The sequence below is a fragment of the Sarcophilus harrisii genome, chromosome 4, assembly GCF_902635505.1.
Source record: "Sarcophilus harrisii chromosome 4, mSarHar1.11, whole genome shotgun sequence".
Lineage (NCBI taxonomy): Eukaryota > Metazoa > Chordata > Mammalia > Dasyuromorphia > Dasyuridae > Sarcophilus > Sarcophilus harrisii.
Window position 1 is genome coordinate 394,849,998 of NC_045429.1, and position 24,767 is coordinate 394,874,764.

Consider the following 24,767-nt stretch of genomic DNA (forward strand, 5'->3'; position numbering starts at 1 on the left):
AAAACTGGCTACCTGCTAGACCTTAAAAGCCTCACAAATAAATACAGAAAACAGAAATATTAAACAGAAATATGCTTAATAAAAGGACTTTGATGAAAGGACTCAAACTTAAATGGAGGCTAAATAATCTAATCCTAAAGAATTGATAGATCAAGGAGAGAGAGAAAGAAAGAGAAACAATGAATAAACTTACCAAAACAAAAAATAGCTCTAAAAAGAATATTTATCTTTAAACATTCATCAACAAAAGACTAAGGAACATAATAAGCTAAGCATGATATATTAAAAAAAACAACAGCCCCCTAGACAGATTTTAAAATTCCAACAAAAAACAAAATAGAAACTTTGAAAAATCAAGAAAGAGATGGACAACAAAATGAAAGAAAAAAGCCCCTGAACTGCTAAAAAAAAAAAAAATAATAATAATAATACTAGGTTGAGGGGAAAAAAATAAGGTAGATAAATGTCAGTTGTTCATATTAAAATAAGGAAAACCAAATGACTAATATCAAAAATGCGAAAGAAGAATTAAAAATAAAATAAAAATGCAAATTATTGAAAACATGTTGCTCAGCCATTTGCCAACAAAACTGATAATAAAAGAAATGAATAGGTATTTACAGAAATATAAAATACTCATTTAAATAGTATTACACAAATCAATCTCAGAAAATGAAATTGGGCAAGTAATAAATGAACTCCCCAAAGAAAAAATACCTATATAAAAGACCCCAACCATTAACCATTCTATATACTGCCAACAAATCTGATCAGGAAGAAAAAGAAGACAAATTTTATTCAAAATAACTAGAGAATATATGATATATTTTAAGAATTCACCTGCCAAGACATACAGAGAAATTATATGACTACAGCTGTAAAATACTTTTTACTGAAATGTAGACAGACCTGAATAGGAAAATGTTAATTTTTCATGATTAGCTCTTATACCAATAAATTAAAATGACAATATTACCTAAATTAATTTGCTTATTCAGTGCTGTACCACTCAATCTACTAAAGAGTTAGTTTTGTAGATTTAGAAAATAATAACAAAATTCATGGGAAGGAACAAAGATCAAATGTCTCAAGGGTAATAATTTTTCAAAAGTTAGAAGGAAGGGTTTGTGGCAGTATCAGATTCCACTATTTGGCAATAGTCAAAACTAGAAAAAGTTGATCAGTGAGACCAATTTGGAGTACAAGCCACAGCTGCAAATGAACATAACAAAAAAGTGTTCAATAGATCTAAAGTTATCAAATACTGAGAGAGACTAGCTGACAAAAAATGGTATAAAACTGGAAAGCAGCCTGGCAGAAACAACCTTATACCATGTACCACAATAAATTCCTGGTGCTTTTTTGATATAATTATTGATACCTTGCTTTCCTTGTTTTTAGAATTACCTGTTTATAGCCTCTGAACATTTATCTGTTTTTCTATTTGGATAAGTTCCCTTGGATCTTGGATAGCAGAGAAAGAAAGGGAAAGATAGAGACACACACAGAGGGAGGTATATATATGTGTATGTATGTATATATACATGTACACATACACAAATGCATACATATATGTACCTGTATACACATATATGCATACATATATATACATGTGTGCATATATGTCTCTGTGTGTATATATATATATATATATATATATATATATATATATATAGTATGGGATTACAATAGAACAGGTAAGAAGTATGTGACTAGGGAAATAAAAATGGAAAGGGAAGAGACTACATTTCTCTTAGTGCCCTAGGGAAATGTATGTATGTGTGTGTGTGTGTGTGTGTGTGTGTACACATATATACACACACACATATACATATATGTATAAATGTGTATATTATATATATATATATATATTAAACTAAACAAATTTTCCTCCTGCTAACTGTTTCTATTTTAATTCTAATTGCCTAGATTTTGTCTGTTAGCCAGCTTTTCAATTTTATGTAATCCAAATCTACCTTTTTACTTGGGTAAAATCTGTTGCTCCTGATTCTATCTTCACCATTTTATTTTCTATAATCTTCTTTACCCCCTTATTTGGTAAAGGACTTATGGACAGCTGTGAAAAAAGTATCTCTCTTTTTAAAAAACTCTCATTTGTTTATGATGCAGAGCAATACATAAACTAGGCAGAAGATGCGGGAGTGAAAATTAGTTAGTATGGGATTAGAATAGTCCATGGGGGAAGTAAGGAGAATGTGAGTAGGGAAATGGAAATGGAAAGGGAGGAGACTCCACTTCTCTCACTGCCCTAGGAAAATTCAGGCTCAGGTAAGGGTGGTGCAACACTGAGGGGAGGAGCCTAATCTGAACTGAGAGGATGAAGAGAGCCATCAAAGAAGGAATCAGGAGCAACAAATTTCATCCAAGAATTCTCATGCAAACAAGAAGTCTGAAGCTCCTACCTAATAGGAATCAATCTCTTAGATAAAAGGTGGCTGTTGTTTGTCCTTTGTCTCCAAAAGGACCATGACATCAGGGAAATGACGCCATGACATGCAAGTGAATTGGGCTTACGTGAAGGAGGGCTGGACAAGGTCACTGATCTCACTTTCTCCTCCAGAGCCAGCTGGGTCCAGGGGTCAGATATAGTTAGAGAACTGTCTACCCTGGGCCCTCTAGTGGCTAAGAGAGGCCAGCACAGTATCCTCTGCATTACCAAAGAAAAACATGACTTAAGCTTTCTGTAACCTTAACAAAATAATAACAATAATAACTTGCTACATTATAATTTACAAAACACTTTCCTAAGAATCTCATTTCAGCCATATAACAACTGATCTAAGCAGAAGGTATATTATTTTTCTTTTACAGATGATCTGATGATAAAACCAGACTATTTGGCAACTTATCTACTTTTAACTATGGTTTTCAGGCTTTGTAAACAGATGAGTTGATATTTTCCATTATTCCTATTTGGGTGCTTTCTTTAATATTACAAGAAAGCCATAATTTCATCATATTTTCTTCACTAATGCAGATCATTAACCCTCCATTCCTTTATATACAGTTTCATGACTTAATGAATGTAGGACCAATTATGTGATTGAAGAATCACATAAATGAAAAAACTTCATTTCTTTCCACATCCCAAAGCCAAACAAAATGACAATTAAAAAAGTCTGTGCATTCTGAAAAACCCTGAGAAAAAAAGGCCACAAAACTCTAAAAGAATTTCAGAGAGCTAAGCTCTTGAGCTGTAGAATAACATATAAAACGGGCCTGTCTGAGAATGTAACAAGGGCCACATGGTATTGAATGATCCGCAAAATGAACTTAGAAGAACTTTCTTGATACTTGTTAATGGTAAGCTAAAAATGTCAAAAGTCAGTATAATTTTTTCCAAATGCAAACAAACTTGAAAGGCAGAGAAAGAGGATCGAGTTGTATCGAAACTAGGAGACTGAGTTGTATCAAATTTTTCAAAGACTAAATTCTAGTACTTGTTCTCCTGAGCTTTTTAAAAAAAACTGCTTGGTGGTCAGGTGATAAGAATATGGAAAGCTATGGCTCACTAATCACACTTTTATTCTAGTAACCATGGAAGCAGTTACTTTATAGGCTAGACTGACTCCATTTTAATCCATACCCCTCTTTCCCTTGATGGATCTTCTACATGCTACAAATTTACAAACTTAAATCTATAGAGACTGTACTAAAGATTCATTCTGATCACTCATCTTGGAGGTGACTTTGGGTCCAAGACTAACCTAGAGTGATTTGGTGTACAGCATACAGTAAAAGTATTTAATAAGTACTCTATCTAGCTATCCACTGACCTAGCCATCTCTGTCTATGTCTGTTTCTTTCTCTCTCTCTCTCTCTCTCTCTCTCTCTCTCTCTCTCTCTCTCTCTCTCTCTCTCTCTCTTAAAATAATGAAGTTACATATCCTTGAAGTAAGTTACAAATATCCTAGCATTCCAGCACTTATACTTCCTTGGAAAATATAGCAATAGGGGCAGCTAGGTGGCATAGAACACCAAACCTGGATCAAGCGATCTGAGTTCAAATGCAGCCTCAAACACTAACTGTCTGACCCTTACTTAACTTCAATTACCTTCAAAAAAAGAAAGAAAGAAAGAAAGAAAGAAAGAAAGAAAGAAAGAAAGAAAAATATTAGGAATGTGATAAAAGAAAAAGAATTTTAGTGGCTTTATTGAAGAAATTATCAATATCAGTAATTGTTTAGGATTTGATTTAGGCATTCAAAAAAGAATTTGTTGTTTTCTACTGCAGAAACACTTTTTAACCTAAGGATATATATATAGTATGTTATATTTCATTCTAAATTCAATTGATAACCTTAAGATTTCCCTCCAAAATTCCTATTGGAGTATATTTGGTTATACTCCTACCAAATTTTTAAAAATTAAAAAAAATTTAAAGACCTTGAAAAAAATAAAATATTTCATATTGCTTTTTATATATCTTAATATCTGTTTCTAATAAATTTCACTTATATTGCTTCTGTGAAGATAAAACTACTCTTATGTATTCTTGCTTTGTCACTTATACTGAAAAGAATCTTTACCTTTAGGTAGTAAACCACTTTCAACCCTAGAGATCAAAAGGGATCCCAGAGGCCATCTAGTCCAATCCCCTTAATTGACAGATAAAGAAAATAAGAGTCAGAAAAGTTAAGTTAAGTTAAGATAAAATATAGCGTTTTGAGCCCAGGTTCTTTGAATCCAAAGTCACTTTCAATGCTGCCTCCCCTATTCTGAAGAGACAATAGGCAGCTCTATTTAATTTGAGTGTAGAACCAATCATTATTATTTACATTCTTCTCAATGTTAAAGTCATTTCTTGGAAGAGGAAAAAGGTCTCTAGGCAGTAACATCAACATTTTTAGACTGCTAGGATATTACTTTATACACACACATATGTATATATATATATATATGTATGTATATAAAAATATATGTATATACATACACAAATATCACAATACATATAAACACACATAGGCATATGCATACATTTTTAATTTTTCCAGTTACATGTAAAACATTTTTTTTACATTTGTTTTTAAAACTTGGGAGTTCCAGATGCTCTCCCTCTTCCTTCTCCTAGCAAGAAAGCACATGTGAAGTTACACAAAACATTTCTATAAAAGTCATGTTGTGAAAGAAAACATAGATCCCCCTGGAAAAAAATACCTTAAGAAAAATAAAGTTTTAAAAAAGTATACTTCAATCTGTATTCAGACATTATCAGTTCTTTCTCTGTGTATGGAAAGCATTTTTGATCATAAGTTCTTTAGAATAGTCTTGGATCATTGTATTGCTGAGAATAGCCAAGTCATTCACAGCTGATCATTAGAGTATTACTTATTGCACTGAAAAAGCCTTGCCTACAATGTACCTTCCAAATGCCCGATGTTAATTTCTATACTAAGAAATCTCCCCAATCATTTCACATTTCTATTTTTTTTTCACTTTTTTTATTATAGCTTTTTATTTACAAAATATATGCATGGGTAATTTTTCAACATTGACCCTTGCAAAAAATTTTGTTCCAACTTTTCCCCTCCTTCCCCCCACCCCTCCCCTAGATTGTCGATAGTCCAATACATGTTAAATATGTTAAAGTATATCACATTTCTATTTTCAAAAAATATATAAAGGCTTGCAGCTATTTGGCACTCACATTGGGAGTGTAAGGTCCACATATATTTTTATATCTATTTTTAAATGAGAAAAAAATATTTGAGTGAATTTCCCAGACTTACCAATTCAGGGGCACACAGCTAAAGACAAATATACAAATGGTGCCCTCCTTGTTTGTGAAATCTAAAGCATACTAGACAATTTAGATCATTTTAGACCCCAAAGTCTTTCTTAAAGTAGAATTTACTTTCCATTCCAAAGAAAAGACATTTTATTCTAAACATGTTTCTCATTCTAAAAAGTAGTAAATTAAATCAGTTTAAACACAGGTCATGAATCATTTTTGTATTTCACTTTAGCTGGGCAGTGATTAAGTGGCTTTGGAAAACCTCAAGTTTCTTCATTTATAAATTAGCCAAGTTAAGAAGAAAGAATTCCCTTTATGACAACCACTTCTTGTCAATGGTAAATGCAATCTTATGGTTTGTTACAGTTATAATGTACATTTCTAATTAATAAAATTTAATGCAGGTTTAGGCAGTCCTTGTTTTATTTCCCTTAATTTTTTAGAAACATCTTAAGAGTTTTAGTTTTCCCTTTTCTCCCTCCAGCTCATACCCCCCCCCCCCACCTCCCCAGTCTTGCACCTTTTTATATACCAATTCACAAGTCTAATAAGTTGTATGGAATGTTTCCACTTTAAATTGTCAGTGCTGGGAACTTTATTTCATTTGTTGCTTGTTCTTTTAGAAGAAGTAATGGAATTTCAGATGTCTAAGATTCTGTCTTGGATCCTCAAAGATGTGATTTGGGGAGTAGGGGGATAAATCCCAACTTCATCAATAAATTAGAGAAATCCAAAAGAGACAGTATAATTCAAAAGTTTTTGCTCAAAAGAGCTGGTAAGACAATTACTGGATGTGTGATGAAAGCCAATGACTCCTGCAAATGACTAAAAGAACATTACGGTTAACTTGTGTAAATATATATTCATCTGACACTGAATGCCCCCAAATTAAGAGGCTAAGAGTTCCCAAGAGGTCATTCCAAAGAAATAGATTCTATAACAAACAGAATAAAAGAGAGGGAATGTGGGATGGTGTATGGAGGCTAACCTGAGGGTCAGGAAGACCTGGATTCAGGTCCTGCCTCTGGCACATACTGGCTGTATAGTCCTGGGCAAATCACTTAACCCTTAAGGTTCTATAGAGGCACTTGTCTAAGACTAAATTGCAGAGAAAGTACCAGTTACAGAGTTTATTAGCTTAACCTTTTTTTTTTAATATACCTTTTTTATCTTCAAAATATATGCAAAGATAGTTTTCATCATTCACCTCTGCAAAACCTTATGTTCCATATTTTTCTCCCCTCTTTGCCCCGTACAGTCCCCAAGACAACAAAGTAATCCAATATACTTTAAACATGTGCAATTCTTCTATACATATTTCCACATTTATTATGCACAAGAAAAATCAGATCAAAAAATGAAAAAAAAATGAAAAAAAACTAGCTTAACTTTTAGTCTTTCTTTTCTATACTGCCTTCTTTTATGAAGAGAAGGTATAAGATTCTATCAGCATATTAAATATTTGATAAACAGAATTTGTCTTCTAAAAGAGACTGTAGTGAAGAGTTAGATCTTTTCTGCCCAATAAGCTCCTTCCTGATATCAGCTCAGGGCTCACAGGTAAATGTATAGAATCCACAAGCTGGCTAACTACATTGAAGAATTACTTTATAGGAAGCCCTGAAAAAAATCAATATGGCAAACGTTAAGTTTATTGATCACTGATTTGGATTTAGAAAGGGACAAAGAGATAATCTAGCCTAACATCTCAATTTTACAGCTTTGGAAACCAAGATGCAGAAAGTTGGAGGCCTTGGCCAAAGCCTCAGACATAATGGGTAGGCAGGTCTAGAATCTGGGTCCAGCTCTTTTCAAGTATACCTTTTTTTTTTTTTTTTTGCTGAGGCAATTGGGGTGAAGTGACTTGCCCAGGGTCACACAGAAAGGACATGTCAAGTGACTGAGGCCCAGATTTGAACTTGGGTCCTCCTGATTTCAGGGGTGGTCCTCTATCCACTGCACCACCTCACTGCCCCACATTCAGCCTCTCTTAAATGATACCACCAATTAAAGCAATTTCCCCTACTTCTTTCTGTTATTGGTGTGGAATTTAGCAGATACTTCATACTTCATTTTTACTCAGTGACCCACTGAATTTTACCTACCAAGTCTGGCTTGAGTCGAAAAGTCAGAGGAAGGGAGTAACACAGAGCATACAGGGTTGTAAACAGCGCAGAGCTCCAAGACTGCTGGACCTCCCGACTCCTTGGAATGAGATGAGTCGTGTACTAGAAGGAAAGGAAAAACCCAACTCTACTGTTATATTGCCATCACAGTGAAATATTACCACTTCCTAGCATCAGTATGAATTACTCTTTTTGCTTAATCTTCTTTTCTTGTCTAAGCATTTCCAAAACACAAAGCTCATTTTATTCACTTAGTTGAGTGGAACATACTTAACTGGCCCATGACTGAAAAATTTAGGATCACAAAATTTTAGAGGTAGAGGTTATCTCAGCAGTCATTGAATCTTATTTTTAAAAGTGTTAAAAATCTAAGTTTCCACATAAAGCAACATTTAAAATTCATAAATAAGCCTGCAAGATTCTTTGGGCTTGAGGAAATCCTAGTTTTCCCCCAATAGTATTTTATTTTTCCAAATACATGCAAATATATTTTCCAACACTCACCTTTGCAAAACCTTGTGTTCCAAATCTTCCTCCTTCTCTTCTTCCCTCCTCCCTCCCCAAGAAAGTAAGCAATCCTATACAGGTTAAACAAGCAATTCATTTAAACACATTTCCATATTCATCTTGCTGTGCAAGAAAAATCAGATCAAAAAGGAAAAAAAAATCCACAAGGAAAAAATCCCAAGCAAACAAACAACGATAAAAGTGAAAATACTATGTTTTAATCATAGTTCTCTCTCTGGATGCAGATGGCATTTTCCAACCCAAATCTATTAGAATCTCCTTAAATCACCTCTTTTTTTGAAAAGATCCACATCTATCACAGTTGATCATCACATAATCTTGTTGTTACTGAGTACAATGTTCTCTTGGTTCTATTCACTTGATTCATCCTCAGTTCATGTAAGTCTCTTCAGGCTTTTCTGAAATCAGCCTGCTCATCAGGAAATCCTAGTCTTTAAAGCACAAACAAGAATTCCTCTCCCACCTTCTTCAAATGCCAGTGTCTTAACACATTTGACCTTACCACACTTCTACAGTCACAGAATCATAGAATTTCAGAGTTGTCCATTTAGTCCAGAATATCCTTGAAAAATAATCCCCTTTAAAACGTACTGGGAGGGCACAGTATATAGAGGGCAGCAGGCCTCTTTCATTTTCCTGAGTTCACATCTGGCCTCAGACACTTAATAGCTAGGCAAGTCACTTAATGCTGTTGCCTCAGTTTCCTCATCTGTAAAATGAACTAGAAAAGAAAACAAAAACTCCCTCCAGAATCTCTGCCAAGAAAACCCCAAATGGGGCCACAAAGAATTACAACTAAATAACAACAACAAAAATCCTGAACAAATGGCCATTTAGCCTTTGCTTCAAGAGCTCCCATGAAGGAGACTTACTACCTCCTAAAAAAGCTCATGTTACTTTTGGATTGCTCTAAGCATTAGTAAGTTTTTCCTTAAATCACCAATCCTAAATTTGACTTGCTGTAATTTCCACCCTTTGGTCCCTAGTTACATCCTCCAAGGATAAGCAGCACAAGTCCATTCCTTCTTCTATGTGAAACTTGTTAAATAACTAAGGTAGCTATAAATGTCACCTGTGGGTCTTCTCTTTATATGTCACCCCCAGTAGGAAACAAACTCCTTCAGAGCTGGGACTGGCTTGCTTTTGTATATATATCCTTAGCTAAATCAGCACAAATTATGATGGCTATACCAATAATATAAAATTATAAACATTTAGTAACAGTAAACTTTTAAAATGTATTTTATTATATATTAAGAGCAGAATGTTTGATATTAATTCAGCAAGGTTATATGTAGTGATGTTTAAAACCAACTATTTAAATTTCTTACTTTTGTCTATTTGAAATTGACATTAAAATTTAGTTACTTTATAAATATAAACTTACTTTTTTATGAGTAGAAAAATTCTTTTTATTTTGAAAATCATTTGACATGTTCAGTGGTTGATTGATAGATTAAGCAAATGTATTAAACTTAATATTATTAAAAAACACAAATAAATCATAGCACAGAACTTTGCACAGAGTAAGTAGTAATAATCTGTAGTTTAAGTGGTACAGTAGGTAGAAAACTGGGTCTGGAATTGGGAAGACGTGAGTTCAAATTTGTCCTCAGACACTGCATGTCCTTGGATAAATCATTTCAATTCTGTTTCAGTTTCCTCATCTGCAAAATGGAGATAATAAATAATATCTATCTTTCAGGGTTATCATGAGCATCATATAAGATAATATTTGTAAAGCATTTAGCACAGGTATCTGACACATATAAATGGTAACTATTACTACTATCATTGCTTCCTTCCTTCATTCTCTTCTCCGGTCTAAGTATTCCCAATTATGGCATTCCATGATGGAATAAGGGAATAAGAGAAAAGACATGAGGCTCAATCTCCTCCAATAGGGAAGCTTCCTGATTACTGGTGGGCTTTTAGCACTCTGCCCTATTCTTACATGTTAAGTTATAACTACCTTTTCTACCTAAATTCAAAAATAGAGAACAGGCATAAAAATTATAAAAACAATTAAAAGTTCATCTTATACCTGAAAAAAAGCATGAAATATGCCTCTAAAAATACACCCAAATGAGTATTTCTTCACACATATGCATTGCTACATATTTAATGCAGTATAGAATAGGTGGTTTGTACAGTCAGAAAGGAGAAATTTTATTTCCTTTCCTTTTATAAGCTTATAGAAATTAAGAGAATAAGGTTTAATATTATTGTCTGTCACTAAAGTACATTTTTTCCCACCTTCCTTTGAAGGACTCAAGGCATTGAATTACTGCACCTGAAATGAACATTCAAATTGTACATAATCAATAGGTGAATAAGCATTCAGGAAGCCTTCCCCCCTCTCCCCCCCACTATATCCCAAGCATTATGCTAAGTGCTTTTTACCAATATTATCTCATTTGATCCTCACACAATTCGGTGAGGTAGGTACTATTGTTATCCTCATTTTATAGTTGAGAAGACTGAGGCAAACAAGTTAAAGGCAAACAAGTTAAAGCAAGGCTGAACTGTGCCATCAGCTAGCTCTGAAAACCAAATATTTTTCAAACCATGAAATGCAAAAATAAGATAGGCGAAATACTTTTAAAGGAATTTTATCTGCATTTATGCAAAGAGATAATTTGCTGGAAATATGATAAATAGAATACTACTGTTATCAAAAATAAAACTCCAGGTCAATGAGTATTCATATTATCACTACTACAATAAATTACTCTGAGATTAGTGTTTATGATTTTTCCCTAATGAACTTTTAACAACTGAGATTATTTTTGTGTTCATAATATTCTATTTGCCTTCTAAATTTTATCTCCATTTGGCTAAAAATGTTTTGTCTATTAGCTCTTTTCAGCAATGCAGTGATTCAGGACAATTCCAATAGACTTGGGGTGGAAAATGCCATCTGTATCTAGAGAAAGAACTATGGAGACCAAATGTGGATCAAATTATAGTATTTTCACTTTTTTTGGTAGTTTGTTTTCTTTTTCTCTCATGGTTTTTTCCTTTTTTGGTCTGATTTTTTTTGTACAACATGACAAATATGGAAATATATTTTGATGGATTGTAGACATTCAGCCTATATCAGATTATCTTGGGGAAGGATGGGAAGGAAGGGAAGGAGAAAAAAAATTGGAATTCAAAATCTTACAAAAATGAATGTTATAAAATTAAATACTATCAAATGGGGAAAAAAAAACATTTCTACCAAAAAAAAAAATAGTTTGTCTAAATTTTTAAAAGCTATGAGCTCATGAGCAGCAAATGAGAAAAATGGAGCATAAATGAACAGTTCATTAATGGCCTATAGCAGTACTTCTTAAAATGTAATCCAGAGAATCATGGGGGGAGGGGGTCTCTGAAACCCTTTTGGAGGGTCTGAAAATTCAAAGTTATTTTTATTTCTAATATAGTAAATACCTATAAATATAATCCCACACACACAAAAACTCTTTGGACATATCTCAATAATGTGTAATAGTATTAAAATAGTGAGAACAAGTTTGAAAACCAGTGGCTTAGGGAAGGCCTTCTAAGGCGGACTAATCTAGATTTCCTTTCCCATCTCAGCTACTAAAATATAAACTCCCTAGACTAATAGGGTCTGTTTAGTGCGGAGCTGATATGGACAAGGATCCTAGTCTTGGCTTTGATAGGCTCCTTCCCTCAGGACTCAATCATGTGAAAAGCAAGGATACTTTGTGAGGCAAAGGGCAATCTTCTGGAGGACAAAGGAAAATGGCTGGAACCCATCCTGGAAAGAAGCAAAGAGGCTGTACAAACTTAAGATTTAAAAAGTTTTTCTGGGGTCAAATCAGTATAAAAGCTGTTCTGAAACTCCACTAAAGCCTCCTTGATATAAAACCCAAAGTAACTGTGGTGGATAAGTTTCCTTGTTTCTTTATCAGGATGGTAGCTGGGCTCTGCTGGTCTTCTAACAATATTATAACCACATCCCATTCTTCCCTCAGTTATACTGCTTGAAATTCTACAGAATTCCATTTGAAATCTTTTAAAATTCAAATGAGGGATTACAAGGTAGTCACAATTTCCCATCAATTAGTTTAACTAAATTTGTTTCTACTACCTAGTTGAGATCCACTTATCTGAAGAAAGGACAGAAGGAGGAGAGGTGATTTTGCAACATGTATTATGGAGTCAAGGCAGGACTGAGGAACAAGTTGTTGGTAGGATGGCAAAAAGACTGAATGGGGGCACATGCTAATTACTGGACAAAGAAGAGGGCATTTGAGGAAAGAAGGGGAACAAAAAAGCAGGTGGGAGGGCATCATAAATTTCTGCTGCTTCTTAATTTTTCCTTTTTACAGATGCCTGATAGGAAAACTTGACTCCAAAACTGGAGGGACCTCAGGGAAACACAAGGGTACTGTGGCTCTTCTCTTTGGGAATACAATTTGCCTATCCCATCATTCTATGGACTCCTACCATGAGATGGAAAGAACATTTAGACATCTTGGGTTCAAATAACCACTCCATCATCTTTACAGCTCATCTGCAATTACATTTCCATTTCCTTAGCTATAAAAGGATGTGCCTGCACTAGATAATATTTAAAATTCCAACCAACTCTAGAATACTATGATTAATTAAAATATAGTATTTTTTAAAAATGAAACTGAGTGGAGTATAAAGGAAAAAAGCCCTACTGTTTTATTTATTCAAGGAATTTGTCATCTAAGTATACAAATACATGACCTTGAATATATCTGAAAACATATTCTTTTAGCCTTGGACAATTGTAACAGGTAGATATAGAAAAGGAGAATGAAGGAATCTAAGACTGAAGAAAGAGGGGAGGTAAGGAAACAGTTGCTCTGTTCAAGACCAAGTCCTCCTTTTTCTTTACCTCATGATTGCAAACTCCCCATGGTAGCACTGGGATGAGTGCTCCTTCCATTGCATGATGCACAAGAAAACAGGGAGAATCAGAGCCCCTCAGTGATGAGATGCACAGATCATGTGCATGCAATGCAGTCAGCTCTAGTTCACCCAGGACTTCAGCAGGTAAGGATAACTCAGAAGGGATGACTAAAAAGACCTTTACTACCTGTGATGGTTTCCAATTTAATTAGTGGGTAATAGTACTGGATACCCTCCTTATATTCTTCCCAATTCCAGATTCATCAGGAAGTGGCAAGCAGACAGCTTCTTCCTCCTCCACCCCCCCTTTGTTTTTTACCACCCCCCAGCCAAGCCCCTTCCAGAGCTGAGCAAACCAAATTCTGCAGGAAGTTTACTGGATGTGAATTGAGTAAATGCCTAAACCCTTTTTGTTGTTGTTTGAAACCTCCATCCTAAAAAGCTGTTCTCCCAATGTGCCCTCCTCTTTGTCTTTGCCAATAACCAGTGGGCAATATTCCTCTAGGGAAGGACTTATAATGAAGGTTTATCTCCCTGTAAGAGAGGGAGTTCTATATCTATTCAGTGTAATATGTGTATGCATATTTATATGTGCATACATATATACACACATTCATATATGGGTATAACATATATGTTTAGAATGACATGACTTGTATTATTATATTCTCATGTGTAACTTCCTCAGTGAGTAGAAGCAACATAGCTTTGCTTAATAACTTCCTCAGAATCTAGCATAGTAACTTGCAACACTCTCACAATAAACATGTTAGTCAGCTAATGTTATATATATATATATGGAGAGAGAGAGAGAGGTGGTGGGGTATGCTAGATGGTATCAGTAGGAAGATTTTCAACTGGAATTAAGTATAGATAAGAATAGTAAAAATTTAATGGGGAACAGAACGTGTCTACAGAATGTGAAGATTTCTTGAACCTTAATGGAATGTTAAATAAAACACTAATTAATAAGCCAGCTAACTGGTGCAGTGAATAATGTGCTGGGCTTGGAATTCTTCCTGAGTTCAAATCTGACTTGAGATATTCACTAGCTAAACTTCACCGTTTGCCTCAGTTTCCTCATCTGTAAAATGAGCTGGAGAAGGAAATAGCAAAGCACTCCAGTATTTTGCAATGAAAACCCCAAATGGGATCATGAAGAATCTGACCATGACTGAAACAACTAACCACACTATATGAACACTAATAATTTAGAGTATGCTTCAAAATGACAATACTGCTAAAAACCACAGAATTCTCTGGAAGTAAATTCATGACATAAATTAAATAGTATATCCTAGTGATTTATATGGAAATTATTTTTACCAAGGAATCCTGATGGCATCAACCACAAAAGTACAATTCGTTGGTCTATGAATCATTCTTTGATCTTACCAATTCCTGCAACTCACTGCAATTAATTTCTTTATGAAGGCAGCATTATTATAGAACTCTGAAAACACTAAGAAATCTTTACTTGATGTAATAACCAAATGAAATGATTAGATAAACTTTATATAATCAAGTGGTTTTTGTTATCTTTTGCAACTGTTTTTTTAAATGGCATCATATGTAATAGATATTCCAAAACAAACTATGTCAGACTGTCTATGATTAAAAGTGATTATCTGAATGATTCATTATTACATCTCATGAGTGGTGTGTTGCAATAGCTGACTTTTATATGGTACTTTAAATATATTATCTCATTTGATTTTCATAAGAACCTTCTAGGGTAGGTATACAAGTATTATTAGCCTCGTTTTACAGATGACAAAACTGAGTCTCAGGTTATTAACGACAATTTTATCAACAAGTCATGAAAAAGATGTTGAAAGACAGACAAGAAAGCTATGCATTCTACAATTGGGAGATGGCATGCATTAATGCAGAAAAGTGGGAAAGACATACTCAATAGGAATGGCTGATAGTCCAGTTTGGCTGGAATGTGAATGATGGAAAATAACATGAAATGAAACTGAAAATATAGAATAGAGCCAGATTGTGAAAGATCTTAAATGACAGAATAAGGAGATCATATTTTATGTTATAGCTCAAAGCTTCTTAAACTGTGGGTCATGACCACATATGGGGTCATGTAGCTGAATGTGGGAGTTGCAAAAAATTTGACAACAGTAAAAGGTTATCAAATATTCTATGATGATTGAATTTTTTGTTTAAAAAAAAAAGCACATCCATCTAATTAGTAGGCAAATTTGCTTTAATCTTTAACAAATGGCAAAATTACATATATACCAAAGAATTGTTTTTAAAATTTTTATGATCCATTATTAGTAAATGTCCAATTTGTATATTAATTTTATAAACCTATATATCTGGAATTGCATAAAAATTTCTTGGGCAAAAAGGGGTCTCTAAAAAAAAAAGTTTAAATAGCCCTGCTATAGCCAATTAGAAGACACTGAGGAATTTTTAGCAGACGAGTAAACTAATTAGACTTGTGCATAAGCAGAATTATTTTGGTGGTTACTTAGAGAATGGACCTGAGGGGATCTGAATGGATCTGGAAGTAAACCAACAAATACAATTACTGCAAGTTTTAGGTGAGGACCTATATCATAGTGGTATCAGATAGGTAAAGAGAGAGGGACAGAGTTGAGAGAGATTGTAAGGCTAGAACTGACAGGATCCAGCAGTTTATTAGAGGAGAGATGAAAGAGCAAGGAGAAGCCAAAGATAATTCCAAGATTTCAAGCCTGAATGACTGGGAAGAAGATGATATCATCATCTTAGACATGCTGGGTTTGAGTACATGCCAGATATCCAGTACAAATGTAAAACAGGCAACTGAAGATACAATGATGAAACCCAGGGAGATGATAAAGCATGTCTATGTGTATGTATGTGTGTGAACACATACATATACACACATATGTAGCATGCATATGTGTACATATACAAATACACATATATAATATATATACACAAATATACAACACTTCTATCTTCACACACTACATACACACACACACACACAAAGCCTCTTTGGAAATCTGCACAGAATTGAAACTGAATTCACCCCTAAAAGAGGGCATAATAGAGTGTTGGGGACATTAGAGTAGGGAAGAAACAAGACTGAGCCAAGAGTAACAGCATCATTAAGGTCAAGATGAAAAGGCAGGACCCAGGAGGGGAGGGTGATCAGTGGTGTCAAATGCTGCAGAGATGGAGGGTAAGTTATCTTGTATATATGGTATGTCCCTTGCATATGGTACACCTTTAATAAGTGTTTGAAAAATTGATCAATTCATGACATTGAATGTACCCTGAGAAAAACCTTTGGATTAGTCATTAAAAAGCTATTTGGGAAAGTAGTTTCAGTAGATTGGTGAGGCCAGAAGCCAGATGACTAGAGATTGAGAAGTGATGCATTTTTAAGCAACATCAAGAGAAAAATAAAATCATAGGCCTATTACACAAGGGAGTCCTGAGTGCAGTTCTGTATGGCACCCATTCTAGGATGGACAGTTATAAAATGGAGAGCATTGAGGAGGTGGTAATCAGAATGGAGATGGAACTTCACAATATCAGAATGAGAACCAATGGGTGGAAGTTGCAGACAGATTTTGGCAAGATGTAGGGGAGCAAACTTCTTTACGGGGAGAACCACTCAAAAGTACCACTGGCTGCCCATGGAGGTAATGGGTTTCTTCTTTCTCATTGGAGGTCTTTAAGATAAAATTGGAGGATCCACTAGAGTGGGCATTCTCAGACAAGTGTGTGTTGAATTGGATGGAAGATAAAATTGGAGGATCCACTAGAGTGGGCATTCTCAGACAAGTGTGTGTTGAACTGGATGGAAGATAAAATTGGAGGATCCACTAGAGTGGGCATTCTCAGACAAGTGTGTGTTGAATTGAATGGAATCTGGAGCTTGCTTTCAACTCTGTGATTCTATTATTCTGTGAAGGAGCAATCAGGAAATGGAGGCAGGAAGGATCCAACTTTAGCAATGAAAGGAAACAGATTTGTTGTTTGAGAAAAGGACAAGGTCAAAGCAATTTTAAAAAATGTTTTTTAAGAATAGGTAAGATGAAGTTTCTCTCTTTGTCCTAGCTACACAAATAGTTTACTAAGCAAATGAATGAAGTGAGGGAAAAAAAAAAAATCTCTGGTTAGAAAATGCCATGCACATCCAGAGAAAGATGGAGACCAAATGTAGATCATTTTTTGTAGATTCACTTTTTGTTGTTGTTTGCTTGGTTTTTTTTCTTTCTTGTAGTTTTTTTCCCTTTTGATCTGATTTATCTTGCACAACACGAGAAATATGGGAATATGTTTAAAAGAATTGTACATATTAACTTATATCAAATTGCTTGCTATCTTGGTGGGATTTAAGGGAGGGAGGGAGAAAAATTTGGAACACAGTTTTATAAAAATGAATGTTGAAAATTATCTTCACATGTATTTGAAAAAATAAAATACTATTTTAAAAAATCTCAGGAGATATATTTAAGCTATTTAAGAGAACAGTTTTGGAAAAGCAACATATACCAAAAAAAAATCAAAATTCCAGAACCTTGATAACAAGAAGTGATTCAGCTTCTTTAAAGACCCATCAGCACTGTTTTTCTTCCGTTATACTTTTGAATAGCTTTAACTACTGGCCAAGTGTTTTTCTTATTTGGAATCTAAACCAAACCTCCATTTAATTTCTGCCTATTGCTTCTGGTTTTGTCTTACTGGGTTAAGTACAACAAACCCATTTCTTCTCACACAATAACGCTTCAGATACTTAAGGACAGTTATCATGGCCCTCATGAGTCTTCTCTTTTCTAGGCTAAATGCCCCCAGTTCCTTCAACCAACTTTCATATAACCAACTCTTAATAAGATTCTTTATGATCCTGGCTGCCCTTTCTTGAATGCTTTCTAACTTATCAATGTCCTTACTAAATAGTTTAACTCAGAAGCAAAGTTCAGATGTAGTCTGACTAGAGCAGAGTTCTATGGAACTAAGATATATTAGTAAATCATTTTATTCAATAAGATAGGCATTCATGAGACTCTCTTGATCAATATCTCATTTTACTAGTTATAAAACAAAAAAACTGCAAAAGCAATTTTTAAAAATCCAGACTTTTCATTATTGCCTTCTACTCAATACAGATCAGGTTAATGACATTTTAATTTATATATCAAATGATTCTTCCTTCAGTTAAATTTCGTTATTACAACAAAGAAAAATCAACTTTTTCAAAGGTAGAGACTAAATATATTACATATACACATCATGGTTAACTTTTACAATATAACTGCTGAAGAATTTTTAAAAATCATGAGCTGCAACTCAGCTTACAGGAGGAAAAGCAGAAGAAACTGATCTATTTTTCATTATCGCTTGAAAATGTTTAAAGTAATATATCCCAGCAAACCTAAGCTCAAAAATAAAAGGGCATAATGTTAAAACAAAGACACACTGGATTTTTGTGTATAGTATGTTGTTAGCGCCCCACCTTGTGGAAAAAATAGGTATTGTTAAATAAAATTCACTTATTGAGTCCATCATTTTGAATCATTCTATTTTTATGGTTAAAAAAAAAAATTTCTGATGGCTCAAAGAAGAAATAACATATATACTCAATAGGGATATAAAATATATCTTACCCTGCAGGAAAATAGGAGAGAAATGGGATATGAGAAAGGGGTGTGTGATAAAAGAAAGGACAAATTGGGGAAGGGAATGGTCAACACCAAAACATTTTTGAGGAGGGACAGGATGAGACAAGAGAGAGAATAAATGGGGGGAAATACAGTCAACAATTGTAAAAAGAATTTCGAAGCAAGTTTCTCTGACAAGGCTTCACTTCTCAAAGATAGAGGGAAATGAGTCAAATTTATGAAAAATAAGTCATGCCCCAATTGATAGATGATCAAAAGATATGATCTGTGTACAAAGGGTTATAAATTCTTATATATATATATCCTTTAACCAGACAACACTACTATTAGGCATGAATGTTAAATGAGATTCAGGAAAAAAAAAAAAGGAAAATGACCTATATGTACAAAAAATATTCATAACAGCTCTTTTCTTAGAGCAAAAACCTTAGAACTTGAGGGGGTGCCCATCAATTTGGGAATGGTTCAATAAACTATGATATGTGTTTGTGAGGGGATAGTATTGTTCTATGGAAAATGATGAGCAGGATACTCTCAGAAAAAAAAAAAACAGACAAACTCTGGAAAGTCCTTCATAAACTCAAGAAAAGTGAAATGTACTGGATACAAAGTAATAGCAATATTCCTGGATGACCAGCTGTAAATGACTTTGCTGTTGTCAGTAGTAAAATCATCCATGACTACTCTGAAGAACATAGGATTAAAAAAAATCCTATCCATATCCAGAGAAGGAACTGATTATGTCTGAATATAGATTGAAGCATTCTCTCTTTCTCTCTATTTTTTTAAACTTAATTTTTCTTGAGGGCTTTTAATTTTCCTTAGGGTAGCAAACCTATGTTTTCTTTCATAACTTGACTTTTATGGAAATGTTTTGCATAACTTAAGTTTCTTAATTGTGGGTGGGAAATAAGGAAAAAACCTAGAACTCAAAAATTTTAAAAACAAATGTAAAAAAAAAAAAGCTTTGTTTTTGAATGTAACTGGGGAAAAATATTAAATAAATAAAATAAAATATTTATAAAAATTTCAGAGGCACTGACAAAAAATAACAAACATTCAAATTCTACACAATGTAGAAACTCATACTAACAGACAGATAAAAGTAGGGCTAGAAAAAAAATCTGTGATAGAAAATCAAAATACATGTTGATAAATAAGAAGCAAATTGTTCTTCTGACCATAAATTGAATTCTTCCAGAGGCACAAATAATTCATTTTATTAGCCTACAAACATTTCGTTATGATAAGTATAGTATTTTTTGGCCCAATAAGTTGTATGTTCCTTTTTAAAGTATTTTTCAACAGCCCATAATTTCTATACAAGAACCAGTTGTGAGGTGAACCCTTAGGTATTCCCCAGCCCCAAAACAATTCTTGTCCAAAATTGCTATGTAGTAGGTTTGTTTGAAATTGAATGAATTTTACTGTCTGAAATAAATACCAGTATACCGTTCTCTATGGTCCCCTGACCCTTTTGCTGAGAAGATTTCAGTCCTTGCTCCCTCATCTCCCTTCCCCAGTTTATCCTATCTTAACACTATTCTATATTTTCACTTAACCTTTCCTTTTCTCCCTCTGGTCTCAGCAAGAAGTGGCCCTTCCTCCTTGCCAAGATTGATATTTTCACTTGTTCCCTTGATTCCATCTCTTCAGAGACCTTTTTTTTTTTTCTTCTCTTCTCATCTCTAATTTCAAGCTTTTTCAACATACTAGGTCTCCCCATCCTTTAAAAAACAAAAAGTAGTGTTGCCTTGCTTCTCTTTCACACTCATTTTTTTCCCTCCAGGGCAAATTGCTCACAACTTTCTTGAAGGAATGTCTTGATCTCACTTTTACTCCTATCATAATTTATCGTATACCCATTTACTTGTGTTCATGCCCCATTGGAATGTGGTGTCTTTCAGAGCAGGGAACTAGGTCATCTACTACAGACTAATGTAGAGGATATCACCACAATATCCTATGTATCCTTCTCTTTCTCTTTAATGGAATGCTGTTGATGAGTCATTTCAGTCATATTCAACTGTTCCTGACTTCATTTAGGATTTTCTTGGTAAGAGATAATGGAGTGGTTTGCCATTTCCTTCTCCAGTTCATTTTACAGATGAGGAAACTAAGGCAATCAGGATTAAGAACTTGCTCAAGGTCATGTAGCCAATAAGTGTCTTAGGTCAGATTTGAAGTCAGAAAGACGAACCTTTCTGACTCCAAAACCCACCTAGCAGCTCCTCACATAAAACAGATACTTAATAAATGTTTGTTGAATTAAATTCGCTACTTAAGTTTTAAAAGGGATAGTCTAAAATCATTAACCCCACTTTGGGGAAACTCTAATTATTCAGAAGCTTTTCCAGACATCAAACTTAAGTCTATTTCTGCAACTTTTACCACTGTTTTTGGTTCTATCCTCTAGGGACAAAACAACAAATCCATTCCTTTTTCCATATGACAACTCTTCAAAGACTTGGCCATTCTTTCTCCTTTTCTCCAAGTTAAACACCTCTCATCTCCTCAGCTCTTCCTAATTTTGTCATATTTTCCTTCCACAGGCACTCCAGAATTCTTACCTGTCCCAACAATTTTCTGATTGGCTGAACTCTGCTACCTACTTATTAAAGAGTATTTTTGTTTTGGCAGCTCAAGTCTACACCAAAACCAATTTCTTCTTTAAAATGAATGCACATGTGCTGAGTGAAATGAGCAGGACCAGGAGATCATTATATACTTCAACAACGATACTGTATAATGATCAATTCTGAGGGACGTGGCCCACCTCAACAATGAGATGAACCAAATCAGTTCCAATAGAGCAGTAATGAATTGAACCAGCTATACCCAGCGAAAGAACTCTGGGAGATGACTATGAACCATTACATAGAATTCCCAATCCCTCTATTTTTGTCCACCTGCATTTCTGATTTCCTTCACAGATTAATAGTACACTATTTCAAAGTACAATTCTTTTTGTACAGCAAAATAACTGTGTGGACATGTAAACATATATTGTATTTAACATATACAACATGTATTGGTCAACCTGCCATCTGGGGGAGGGAGGGAAGGGAAGGAGGAGAAAAATTGGAAAAAAGATTTTGCAATTGTCAATGCTGAAAAATTACCTATGCATATATCTTGTAAATAAAAAGCTATAATAAAACGAAAAAAAAATAAATTTTTTGCATCAATATTTAAAAAAAAAAGATCTTTAGAATCGCTCATTTGTTCCTTCTGATTTTTCTTGTGCAGCAAGGTAATTGTATAAATATGTATATCTATATTTGATTTACATATATATTTACCATGTTTTTTAAAATAAATTTTTAATTAAAGCCTTTTATTTTTCAAAACAAAAAAAAATAAAATGAATGGACATGGATTAAAGTGGTTTTATTATAACAGAAGTGGGGGGGAAGGGGCAAGGAGGTATATCTTTATGAACAAAGGGAGTGGGGAGAAGTAAGTATACCTTTGTATACTGTAACCCAGATATCTAAGCAGCAGTTATTTTTATTTGAGAAGAAAGCTAACATTTTTTGGATCTTCTGTTTCTTTTTTCTTTTTCTTTCTTTTTTTTTTGTTTTTGTTGTTGTTGAGGCAATTGAGTGACTTGCCCAAGGTCACACAACGACCCTCTGTTTCTTATGAAATTATTTATTCTACTACTGAATACTAAATCTGTGTTAAGCCTTACAATCACCAAATGGCACAAAAAAGAACATTGGTCAAGAGACATTGGGTCAAATCACAGCATATAAAATCTCAGTCTTTCAGATGCTGTTACACCTTATTAGGCAGGCTTGTCTTATTTAGCATTCTTCAGGAAGGGGTGGGAGGAAAGAAGGAGAAAAAGTTTACGGCTTGTGCAGTTTCAACAGATTAACTTAAACTGAGTGGCCAAGACTGCTATCTTTCACTGGACTGCTTATCAGGGTCTTTTAAAAAGAAAGATTAAACAAGACTGCCAAGCAAGCCTAAGCCAGTCCTTATGAGTGATAAGCTTGCTTAATGGAGATCCCAGGTGGGGGCTACTCTGCCTAGAGTTGCAGGGGTAGCAGACTCTCCATATCTTCTTTAGTCATCTGGGGATACCCATACTGCTAGAGAGACCACAGTCCCCTGGATGCCAGAGACACCTGACACACGTGCCAGATAAGGTGGGAGACAGAGCTACATGTGCTAGGGGAGGAAGAAAAATAAAAGTAAGTGTGTCTGGGACAGTAAATATCCTAGGAAAAGACCCAGACATCTCCTGACTCTGAATACAGAGTCAGAAATTTGGGGAGATGTTGGAAAGATAATCTATTCTCTATCCCCACTGACTTTGGGACTGTGTATTTTGTATGTGTGTATGGAGGGAAAGGGGAGAGAGGTCCCTTGAAGCTGGGAAGAAAGTTAACAAAAAGTGGAGAGATGCGTCACTTTTGAAAGATTTTAAAAATATGTTCTTATGCCAAAGAATACTATTTTTGGATATTCAAATTTGGATGAAGTTGTGACCTAAAAGTAATTATCTGATTAAGTTTTTAAGATACTTTTAAAAAATGCATTTTTTTCTTTTAGGCATTGCTGAAGCCAAGTCAATCAGTTGGTTAATAAATATTATTTATTAATAATGAATGAATAATAATGAATTATTAACAATGAAATGAATTTATTAATAATGAATCTGAGGCATTGAGCCAGGGATTCAAAGAAAGGTGATAGTTCTTGCCCTTGAGAAGGATATACAATGTACAAATCACATAAAGAATAAATTGGAAATAATCAAGAGAGAATAGGCATTAGAATTAAGAGTAGATTGAGAAATGCTTAAGCAGCAAAATATTATAGAATTCCTATAATGAAGAAATAATTCATGTACTCAATTGAATTAATTACCTGGTATGATTTCCAGAATAAGAAATTTCACATCATGAGAATCAGCAGCATTTTGTAGGAAAAGAATGTACTTTGGTAAGCTTGATATTACTATGAATGATTTACCTTGTTATACTTCACACACTATGACACATCTGTGTGGGTTTCGCACATGTGTTTGACTTCAAAGCACTCCCATATAATGTATTATATGGAAGATCCTCTACTTTGGGGGTTCTAGGACGAGACTAAGTAGCTTTCTAACTAAAGAACTATGAGATTTGCTGAACTTTATAAATTTGGTGTTTGTTGAAGGTTGGGCAGGTGCATTACTCTCAGAAATACAAAGTTCTGCTTTTTCCAGTTTGTTGTAGAGCGTGACATGAAGTAATTGCATGGGATCACCTTTGCACTTTTAGGATGTGTCTAGAACCCACTGCCAAATCTTGCTTTTATTCAGTTCCATGACAGTGCTAATTTCTGCAGTGAAAGAAGTTTTTCTAACATCCTTTTTATGTTCTGATTTGTGAGATATTGTTCAATTAAAAGAAAAAAAAACACTTTAAATATTACATGTAGCAGAGAGAAAACGGGACAGGTACTGGGAAGTGGGGTTTATGTATGCCATATGAGAGGGCTGGGCTGATAGTTCCAATTGGGATCGCCATCTGGTGGCTAATATAGAGAAAGCACTCTCTATTGCTATTCCAGTGTTGTGGGCAGGTGCCAGGACACTGCCCCACATCGGTTCTTCTTCCTCCACTGCCCACAAAAGGGCAGATATTTCTATACAGAGGAACATCAGCAGTACCAGCATTCCTTATATTTAAAAGGAGGATAAAAATGACTGACATTTGTTTCACTAAACTGCTGTAAAGCACTGTAAATATGAACTACGCTCTCCCATCTGGTACAAAGAATTATACCAGACCACTGATCTGGTGCACAAAGAAGGAAAGG

General features: G+C 34.4%; 1 protein-coding gene and 1 long non-coding RNA gene across 3 annotated transcripts in view; one reads left to right on the top strand and one right to left on the bottom strand.

Moving 5' to 3' along the window:
- Positions 1-21,674, top strand: part of LOC116423388 — a 57,580-nt gene extending 35,906 nt beyond the window's left edge. The window contains exon 3 of the long non-coding RNA XR_004233986.1: positions 21,500-21,674. This is a non-coding gene — a long non-coding RNA (uncharacterized LOC116423388). The remainder of the gene's footprint in view (positions 1-21,499) is intronic.
- The window catches only part of ALG14 (ALG14 UDP-N-acetylglucosaminyltransferase subunit), a 120,096-nt gene that overhangs the window by 69,589 nt on the left and 25,740 nt on the right, over positions 1-24,767 (bottom strand). For both annotated transcript variants that reach the window (XR_004233985.1, XM_031967115.1), the window contains exon 3: positions 7,861-7,983. Coding sequence is in view for 1 of the 2 variants with exons in the window: in XM_031967115.1 (XP_031822975.1) it covers positions 7,861-7,983 (123 nt within the window). In the remaining variant the exon portion in view is untranslated. The remainder of the gene's footprint in view (positions 1-7,860; positions 7,984-24,767) is intronic.